This window comes from Notechis scutatus, chromosome 1, assembly GCF_049901735.1.
Source record: "Notechis scutatus isolate UNSWTSFEM ecotype Mainland chromosome 1, rNotScu1.2, whole genome shotgun sequence".
NCBI lineage: Eukaryota > Metazoa > Chordata > Lepidosauria > Squamata > Elapidae > Notechis > Notechis scutatus.
The window spans coordinates 2,903,400-2,913,705 of NC_142009.1; the positions used below are offsets into that span (position 1 = coordinate 2,903,400).

The window sequence follows — 10,306 nt, forward strand, 5'->3', positions numbered from 1 at the left end:
AGGGTTTTGGGGAGGGTTGGACTAGATGACCTCCAAGGCCCTATCCAACCTCTGTGAATCTGCTATTCCCCAGCCAGCCACGCATCAAACCAAGTTGAAACCGTGCTTTTGAAAATTAGCTGAAACAATTCGGTTTTACTAACCCTGTTAAAAAAACCATCTGCTCTTGCAGCCCGCTATATCAGAAGGTCGGGAGTACAGGGGGTCCTAGACTTACGACCATTTCATTTAGTGACCGTTATCCTATTCTATTCAGGTGATCCACTGCGGCGCCTTTCCAACCCGGCAAATTCGACGGGCAAAGCCGGCTTCTCAACCGAACAACCGAGGGACTGATTTAAGAACCATGGGGATTCGCTCCGCAGATGTGGCAAGACCGGTCGTCAAATGGGGGGGGGCAAAACTCACTTAGCAACATATAAGTAATTGTACGACTTTATATATTAGCAAACTTTTCATTTCACGGAAGTGAAATGTTGGTTTAGGGCTGCTGAGCAGCATTCGCACGCCACACCCATCCACCCAAGCCGACAAAAGTTTTCTCTGTGTGAGGGGAAAAAAAACACCGCAAAACTTATTTCCAGGATTATCATGTCTCTCTCTCTCTCCCCTCTGTCTTCCCGATATTAAACACCCAGCCACCCCAAGCCAGCTCTCGACACGGCTGATAATCAAAAGGATTTGCCGGTTGTAATAACAACCGCGGCGTATTTTATCGGCAAAGCCTCGAAATCAAGCTTGTAATCTCCAGGTGGCAAAACGCTGGCCAGATAAGACGCGCCGTGTTTTTGTCACAAGGAGGAGACAAAAAAAAAAGAAAGAAAGAAAGAAGAAAATATTTTAATTTCCCCCCAAATTTTATTAAAAACGATGTTTCCGAAGATAAGTCGGAACGGCGTTGGCCTCTTCAGCAAACCGGCCCATGGGAAAACTGGTTATTCCTTCGGAGGGGGCGAACGAGTCGGGGAGGAAGGGAAATGCACCCCCGTTTTCCCCATCTTTATTCTATTGGAATGATTTCTCCAAAGATGCTACGGGGTGCAAATCTTTTGTAAGCCCACACCCTTTAAACTTTGTGGGTTGCAAGAACCTGGCTGGTTTGGATCTTCCCTGTTTTGTACCCCAATTCTCTCTCTCTCTCTGTGTCACCCCCTATCAAAACTTTTCAGAATTACAGTCGAGAACTATAACTCCCACCTGGGAAATAAGGCGCTTGTTTGCAAATCTTTTGTGAAGCCCCCCTTTTAACTCTCTGGGTTGCAAGAACCCGATTGGTATTGAACCTCCCTGCTTTGCACTCCAATTCTCTCTCTCTCTCTGTCGTCCCCTATTGAAACATTTCGGAATTACAAGCGAGAACTATAACTCCCGCCTGGGAAATATGGCGCTTATTTGCAAATCTTTTGTGAAGCCCTTTTAACTTTGTGGGTTGCAGGAACCCGGCTGCTTTTGAACCTCCCTTGCTTTGTACCCCAATTCTCTCTCTTCCCATATTGAAACGTTTCGGAATTACAGGCTAATACTATAACTCCCGCCTGGGAAATAAGGCGCTTGTTTGCAAACCAAATGGTGAAGTCCCACCCTTTTAACTCTGAACTCTGTGGGTTGCAAGAACCCGGCTGGTTTTGAACTTCCTGCTTTGTACCCCAATCTCTCTCTCTCCCCCCAATTGAAACGTAATTACAAGCAAGAACTATAACTCCCGCCTGGGAAACAAGGCGCTTATTTGCAAAAAAAATGTGAAACACCCCCTCCCCTCTTTTAACTCTGAACTTTGTGGGTTCCAAGATCCCGGCTGGTTACAGGCAAGAACTAGAACTCCCGCCTGGGAAACCAGGCGCTGCACCTTTAGCAAACGCTACGAAGTCGGGGCCCAGCTTGCATTAAGCGAGTAGCAAAAAGAGATGGACCGAAGGGCCGAAATCTGAGACGACCGGATGGACTGAGAAAGCGTGGGCGTTAAAAGGGCTGAAGCGAGTCGGCCAGACTGTCGTGGTGTTGAAGTTTCTTGGCCATTTTGATCAAAGACAGGCAGGCGTGCACCCAGTTGTAAAGGTACTCCAGCGGAGCCGAGCCGAACCTCCAGACCGCTTTCCGGCGTGCACCTGGTTGGTTTCGGAAACAAGACACATGCCAGATTAGCTTCGACAGGCAGTCCTCGACTTGCAGCCGTTTGCTTAGCGACGCTCCTGCTGTCCCAAGGAACAGCATGCTTTTCTTTTTCCTCCTCCCCTCCTCCTCCTCCTCCTGTTCCTTTTGACCCTGTCACGATTCCGGCAGTGATCCCCATTTAAATTGTGAGTCTTGAGCCAAACTTCCAAAACTTCCAAAGGATTTATTGGGAGTTAAACGGTCCGGCACTGCCTGGGTGTAGCCGACTCCGAGGCACATTATACACTGTCACCCTTGACCCTGGTTTCCCCCCCCCACCCCTCTAGGTGTATCCTAATTCATATTCTCCAATGGGCCACGTCCATAGCCCAGAGTCATCAATCAGGCTCTCTCCAGTTAGGGATTTTCAAGGGTAGAAATTCCGGTCACTTAGTTACAATCTCTGCAAGATGAGAATGGAATGCGCTTTCGGTTTTAAACCTCCGCACTGCTCCTTCAAATTTCTTTCCCCCCCCCCTGTTCATGGCAACTCTAAAACAGGCATAGAAATGTTTTATGAGTTCACACACACACACAAAACACATACACAGTCAGGATTCCGGCACTTTAACCCCATTTAAATCACGAGTCTCGAGCAAACTTCCAAAGGATTTATTGGGAGTTAACATGCCAGCACTGCCTGGGTGCACTGCCTCACACATCATTCGCTGTCACCCTTGACCCTGGTTTTTCCCACTGCACCCCCTGGGTGCATCATAATTCACATTCTCCAAAGGGACACCCCCATAGCCCAGAGTCATCAATCAGATTCTCCAGTTAGATGTTTGCACGGCAAAAATTTCGGTCACCTAGTTACTATCTTTGAAAACATTTATGGAATGCACTTTGGGTTTCCAAGCTGCCGCACTGCTCCCCCCACCCTTTCTGTTATGGCCTCTCTAAAAAGACCCTAGAAATATTTTATGAGTTGACAGACCCATTACTTGTCTTTGTACAGGTGGGTCCTCGACTTGCAACGATTAGTTTAGCGAACGTTCACAGTTACAGTGGCCCTGAAAAAAGGGACTTAGGACTTAGTTTTTTTCACACTTATGACCGTCGCGGTCGCGAGATCAAAATTCGGATGCTTGGCAACCGACTCATGTTTACGACAGTTGCAGTGTCCTTCCTGGGGGTGTCATGGGATCCCCTTTTGCGACTTCCGGCCAAGCAAAGTCAAGGGAGAAGCCAGGCTCGCTTAATGACCATATGAAGTTAACATGTGAAGTGACCCTGTGAAGTTAACAACTGCAGTGGTTCATGAAAGGTTGCAAAATGGAGTGAAATTCATTTCACAAATGTTTTGCTTAATGACAGAAATTTTTGTGGGGGAGGTCCCTTTTTGGCCGTAAAGTCGAGGATTGTCTGCATTTTATATTTGGACAGGCTAATTAAAAATTCTGCCAGGAAAGTTACCACGGCGGTGAAAAAAACCCGGGACTTAACGACTTAACGTCTCGCAGTTAGGACCGTGGTAGGTTGTTCCCACGGACATGTAATCCAAAGCTGGGCGCTTGGCAACCGGGCCTGTATTTACAACGGTTGCGGTCCAGGGATCACGTGACTGACACTTGGCGAATTTGAGGGCTGCTGGACTAGAAGACCTTCGGGGCCCCTTCCAACTCCTTTTTTCGGTCCTGTTATGTCAAAATGGGGGCCAACCGTATACTGCAGGGGTGATGTTCCACAGGCGGGGGTGGGCTTCCCAAATTTTTTAGCAACCAGTTCTTTGCCTGGTTGCTGGGTGGGCGTGGCCATGGTGGGCGTGGCCTAGTCGGCCCGCCTGCACCATGGTAGAGGGGGGCGTGTTTTCACCCTCCCCGGACTCCAGAGGCTCTTTTGGACCCTTTCTGGCCTGCTGGGGTCTCGTGCGGGCCCTGCATTGACCTGGGATCGAAAAGGGGCCAAGTGGGGGCTCCTGGGAGGGGAAGGGTGGGGTTGGGCGGGGCCAGCCACTCATTGCAATTACCGGTTGGACATTTTAACATCCGGTTCGCCCAAACCGGTGCAACTTGGTAGCAGCCCACCCCGGTCCACAGGTTGGGAGCCACCATGGAGAAGGCTCTTCCCTCTTGGTGTCAACTAAAAAAAATACTCCTTTGGCCTTTTTATAGTTGCCAGCAGAAAGGGAGTGTGCGGGGGAAGCAGTGCATTCCCTAAATGCTTCAGATAATTGCTAGGCAGCCGAAGCTGTTGGCACGCAAGATTATTCCTGGAGAGGATGATCGGTGACTCTTGGCTAGGGATGTGTCCCATTGGAGAATATACATCCACGGGGTGCGGGGGAAGACCGGGGTCAAAGGTGAAATGAATGATGGGTCTTAAGAGTCGGCTGCACCCAGGTAACGCCGTCATGGTCACTCCTAATAAATCATTTTTTTTACTCTTGAGAGATGCGGCTAGAGACTTCGAATGGGGTGGATTGTCGGAGCCTTGACACGGGTCAAATGGGACTCCTGGGAGGGGTGGGGTGAGTGGGGCCAGCCAGTCATTACAATTACCGGTTCGGTGAACCAGATGTAAAATTAACACCCGGTTCTTCCGAACCAGTGCGAACCGGTAGCAGCCCACCCCTGTCCACAGGGTGGGAGCCACCACGGAGAAGGCTCTTCCTCTTGGTCCCACCAGAGGGACCCCTTTAAGGGAGGAGACCCATAACATTCCCCTGCCTCCCACATCGGGCTGCTTACTCTTACCTCGCAGGCAGCTGTACAGAACCTCCGGCCGGACCTCTACGTAAGAAGCCGTGGGGTCAAAGTAGCAAATGTTTTCAATCAGTTCCCCGTCAAGTTTCTATGTAAAACGAGAACCCAAAACAGGCTCATCAGGATCGAAGCCCAGAGAGCTGCAAAACGGGAGAGTTGGCCGTGGCAATCTCTCTCCCCACTACAAGTAAAATTGCAACGGGCCGTTTTTCACACTTAACGACCGTGGGCAGCATCCAAACTTGCGATCGTGTGAATTACATGGTCATAATTTGGAGGCTTGGTGACTCTACTGGAATTGACCCAGAGGGTTCGCCTTTCCCTGGGAAGGACCAGATAAGGCCCCATAGATCTGGGGGAAAGTTACGTAAAGGTAAAGGTTTCCCTCGCACCTGTGTGCCGGTCGTTCCCAGCTCTAGGGGGCGGTGCTCATCTCCGTTTCAAAGCCGAAGAGCCAGCGGTGTCCGAAGACGTCTCCGTGGTCGTGTGGCCGGCATGACTAAACGCTGTTCCCTTCCCACCGAGGTGGTCCCTATTTGTCTACTTGCATTTTTTTTTACATGCTTTCGAACTGCTAGTTTGGCAGAAGCTGGGACAAGGAACGGGAGCTCCCTCTGTTACGTGGTGCTGGGGATTCGAACCGCCGACCTGCCAACCTTTCTGATCGACAAGCTCAGCATCTTAGCCACTGAGCCGCCGCGTCCCTCAGGGGGAAAATTACATCTTTTGCGACTACGCAAAGATTCCAAGCTAGGCTCTCGCTTGACTCTTCTTTCCAGCCTGGCTGGCTGTTTCCCAACGTCACCCTTTTTGGTTCCTCATTCCCTCCAAGTATGTTTCTCACCTGTATGCAGGTTCTCCAATTCTCCACCGCTTCAGTGCCGGCCCACTGCGGGTACAAAATAAGCACCACGCATTTCAATATGATGTGGACGAGGGCCGGAGGTTTCTCCAAGGATCGGATATCGCCAAAGGAGGTCCAGGGGTCCAGGTTCCAGATGCAGTTTTGCAGGTCCTGCAGCATGAAGCGGTAGAAGAGGACACCTCCGCGCCGCCAGTCCCCGACATATTCGGCCTCTGCAACAATAAACCGGGATTTTAAAGAAGGCTGTTCTGAGGCTTCAAATGAAGACCTTTGAAATGGGCGGATTTCCACTCCCAGAATCCCCCAGCCAGCCTGCTTTAAGAGGGGAGGACTTCCTCTCCCAGAATCCCCCAGCCGGCATGCTTTAAGAGGGGAGGACTTCCTCTCCCAGAATCCCCCAGCCGGCATGCTTTAAGAGGGGAGGACTTCCACTCCCAGAATCCCCCAGCCGGCATGCTTTAAGAGCGGAGGACTTCCACTCCCAGAATCCCCCAGCCGGCATGCTTTAAGAGGGGTGGACTTCCACTCCCAGAATCCCCCAGCCAGGATGCTTTAAGAGGGGAGGACTTCCACTCCCAGAATCCCCCAGCCAGCCTGCTTTAAGAGGAGGACTTCCTCTCCCAGAATCCCCAGCCAGCCTGCTTTAAGAGGGGTGGGCTTCCACTCCCAGAATCCCCCAGCCAGGATGCTTTAAGAGGGAGGACTCCACTTCCAGAATCCCCCAGCCAGGATGCTTTAAGAGGGTGGCTTCTCCCCAGAATCCCCAGGATGCTTTAGAGGGGAGGACCACTCCCAGAATCCCCAGCCAGCCTGCTTTAAGAGGAGGACTTCCCTCCCAGAATCCCCAGCCAGCCTGCTTTAAGAGGGGTGGGCTTCCACTCCCAGAATCCCCAGCCAGGATGCTTTAAGAGGGGAGGACTTCCACTTCCAGAATCCCCAGCCAGGATGCTTTAAGAGGGTGGGCTTCCACTCCCAGAATCCCCAGCCAGGATGCTTTAAGAGGAGGACTTCCACTTCCAGAATCCCCCAGCCAGGATGCTTTAAGAGGGGTGGGCTTCCACTCCCAGAATCCCCAGCCAGGATGCTTTAAGAGGGAGGACTTCCACTTCCAGAATCCCCAGCCAGGATGCTTTAAGAGGGTGGGCTTCCACTCCCAGAATCCCCCAGCCAGGATGCTTTTAGAGGGGTGGGCTTCCACTTCCAGAATCCCCCAGCCAGCCTGCTTTAAGAGGGATGGACTTCCACTCCCAGAATCCCCCAGCCAGGATGCTTTAAGAAGGGTGGGCTTCCACTCCCAGAATCCCCCAGCCAGCCTGCTTTAAGATGGACAGACTTCCACTCCCAGAATCCCCCAGCCAGGATGCTTTAAGAGGGGAGGACTTCCACTTCCAGAATCCCCAGCCAGGATGCTTTAAGAGGGGTGGGCTTCCACTCCCAGAATCCCCCAGCCAGGATGCTTTTAGAGGGGTGGGCTTCCACTTCCAGAATCCCCAGCCAGGATGCTTTAAGAGGGGGGGCCTTCCACTTCCAGAATCCCCCAGCCAGCCTGCTTTAAGATGTAAGAACAATTAATCGGTGAAACAACTTGTCTCCGGAAGTTGTGAAAATGCTCAAACCCTGGAAGCTTTTAAGAAGAGATTGTACAACCATTTGCCTAAAATGGTATAGGGTTTCCCGCTTAAAAACTCTTCTTAAAAACCTCCATAGATAGGGAAAGAAGGAAGGAAGGGGAATAACCGAGTTTGGAAGGGACCTTGAAGGTCATCTAGTCCAACCCCCTGTTCAGGCAGGAGACCCTACATCATTCCACAAATGGCTGTCCAGCCTCTTCTTAAAAACCTCCAGTGTTGGCGCACCCAGAACCTCTGGTGGCCAAGACTTAGATTTCCGGGACCGGTACAATCTGGTGGGGTTGTCCTCCGCTCCATGTGCCCCCATACCCAAGACGTAATATGGTTCCAGATCTCCGGAATCCTCTTTCAGGATCTCGTGGGTGGCGGCTTGCGCCATCTTCAGCATCTTCTGCAGGTCCTTGTGCGCGCAAGGCGACAGCTGTTGCCTGAGTCCAAGGTTGAAGTCCAGCACCAGGATCGCTTCCCCAGTTGTGTTCCTCAGAGGCACCGCCATGCGCTGCTCCCCGTAGAGGTGTTGAGTCACCACCAGAGCACAGTCTACGCTCTTAAACAGGTAATCTCTGAAACCCAAGGCCACACAAGGGGGGTTACGTCGACTACACCGCAGGGGGTCCTCGACTTACGACAAACTCCCCATTGCCGCGGGTAGTCCTCGACTTAATGGGCCCAACGTTTCTGTTGCTAAGCGAGACTCTTGTTGAGTTTTGCCCTGCTTTGCCACCGTTCTTGCCACGGTTGTTAAGTGAATCCCTGGAATTGTTCAGCTAGTCACACAGTTGTGAAGTGAATCTTCCTCCCCGCCCACCCACCCCCGTTGTCTTTGCTGGCCACTGTCAGGGTTCCGGAGATTGCCCGAATTAAATCATGAGTCTTGAGCCGAGCTTCAAAAAAATGAAGCCAACTCTGGCATATATAATTCACAGTCACCTATGGCCCTATTTTCCTCATCCCCCCCTGGGTGTGTCATCAATCAGGTTCAACAATGAAGCACTGCAGGGTGTCATCAATCACGTTCTCCAATTAAAGATTTTCGGAGCAGAAGATCCGGTAGCCTAGGCTACAATCTATGTAAGATAAGTGTTGGAATGTACTTCTAGTTTTACTGCTCTTTCAGATTCCCCCACCCACCCAACTCGAAAGCAGGCATAGGAATGTTTTACGAGTTGACAGTAACATCATCAGGGCTAGGAGGGAGGGGGATTTGCAGAGGGGAAGAGAAGGGGAGGAAGAGGAGGAGGAGGAGGAGGAGGAGGAGGAGGAGGAGGAGGAGGAGGAGGAGGAGGAGGAGGAGGAGGAGGAGGAGAACTGTGGGGTCCTTGGTGCTCTCTGACCTTGAGGGATTTAATGCAGACGTTTCATAACCCAACTAGGTAGCATCATCAGGGCTAGGAGGGAGGGGATTTGCAGAGGGGAAGAGAGAGAGGAGGAGGAGGAGGAGGAGGAGGGGAGGAGGAGGAGGAGGAGGAGGAGGAGGAGGGGAGGAGGAGGAGGGGAGGAGGGGAGGAGGAGGAGGAGGAGAACTGTGGGGTCCTTGGTGCTCTCTGAGCTTGGGGGATTTCTTGCAGACGTTTCTTGACCTAACTTGATAGCATCATCAGTCCTAGTGTCAGGGTTCCAGCGGTTGCCGTCATTAAATCATGAGCCTCGAGCCGAGCTTCAAAAAAAACTCAAAAGATTGATTAGGAGCAACATGCCAACTGAACCTAAATGGAGCCAGCTCTGGCATACGTAATTCACAGTCGCCCGTGACCCTGTTTCCCCCCTCCCTCCTGGGTGTCATAAATCAGATTCTCCAGTGAAGCATATTCATGAGCTGGGTGTCATCCATCACATTCTCCAACCAAGGATTTTCCCTGGGCAGAAGATTTGGTAGCCTAAGCTACAATCTTGGTGGATAAGGGTGGAAGGTGACAAGAAAAGGGGAACCACACGGCCCCAGGACACTGCAACCATCGTAAACACGATTCGGTTGCCAAGCGCCTGAATTTTGACGACAGGGTCAAAAGTGTGAAAAATGGTCACAGGTCGCCCTTCCCAGCGCCGTTATAAATACGAATGGCCACTAAATGAACCGTTGTAAGTCGAAGACTGCCTGTGCAGTGGGAGAGGTTCGTACAAACTCCTAAAACTTGTAAGCACAGAATGGACGGATTGGACGGGACCCTGGAGACCATCTAACCCAGCCCTCTGCCCAGAGTAAGACCTTCAACTACATTGCCTATAGAGCCAACTATGACCCCTGCATGACCCCCATAGGAAATGAATATGAATAGAATATTAGAGGACATGGTTCTTGCAGAACAACAGGAAGCTCAATACGAAGCCCAAAGTAAGTATAAGAACCCATCACTCTCAACTCCATGTGGCCAGCTGCACCAGAACCATGGGCTTGGTGGTTGTGCTTCATCATTAAACCGTCTTTCCAATCAGCCTCCATGTTTCCAACGTTTCTCTCCCAGCTTGGAACTGAACCAGATGGATATTTCTTCCCACAGAAGCAAGGAGAGAAAGGAAGGAAAGAGAGAAAGGAAGAATAAGGAAGGAAGGAAGGAAGGAAGGAAGGAAGGAAGGAAGGAAGGAAGGAAGGAAGGAAGGAAGGAAGGAAGGAAGGAAAGAAAGAAAGAAAGAAAGAAAGAAAGAAAGAAAGAAAGGAAAGAAAGAAAGAAAGAAAGAAAGAAAGAAAGAAAGAAAGAAAGAAAGAAAGAAGAAAGAAAGAAAGAAAGAAAGAAAGAAAGAAAGAAAGAAAGAAAGAAAGAAAGAAAGAAAGAAAGAAAGAAAGAAAGGGGATGGTGGGATGGAAGCAAGGAAGCAAGCTATAAGTAGTGCGGTAGTGAGAATGCAGCATTGCAGGCTAATTCTGCCGACTGCCAGCAGATCGATCCTGACCAGCTCAAGATTGACTCAGCCTTCTGTCCTTCCGAGGTCAGTCATATGAGGACCCAGATTGTTGG

The 10,306-nt window shown here is 50.8% G+C and overlaps 1 protein-coding gene across 1 annotated transcript in view; it reads right to left on the reverse strand.

Annotated features, from left to right (window-relative positions):
- Nucleotides 1–1,773: 1,773 nt before the first annotated feature.
- EFCAB5 (EF-hand calcium binding domain 5) overlaps nt 1,774–10,306 on the reverse strand; it is a 68,679-nt gene continuing 60,146 nt past the window's right edge. The window contains 5 exon segments of the mRNA XM_087952838.1: nt 1,774–1,995; nt 1,998–2,105; nt 4,848–4,944; nt 5,701–5,933; nt 7,662–7,915. Coding sequence (XP_087808964.1) covers nt 1,859–1,995; nt 1,998–2,105; nt 4,848–4,944; nt 5,701–5,933; nt 7,662–7,915 — 829 coding nt within the window. The 3' untranslated portion in view covers nt 1,774–1,858.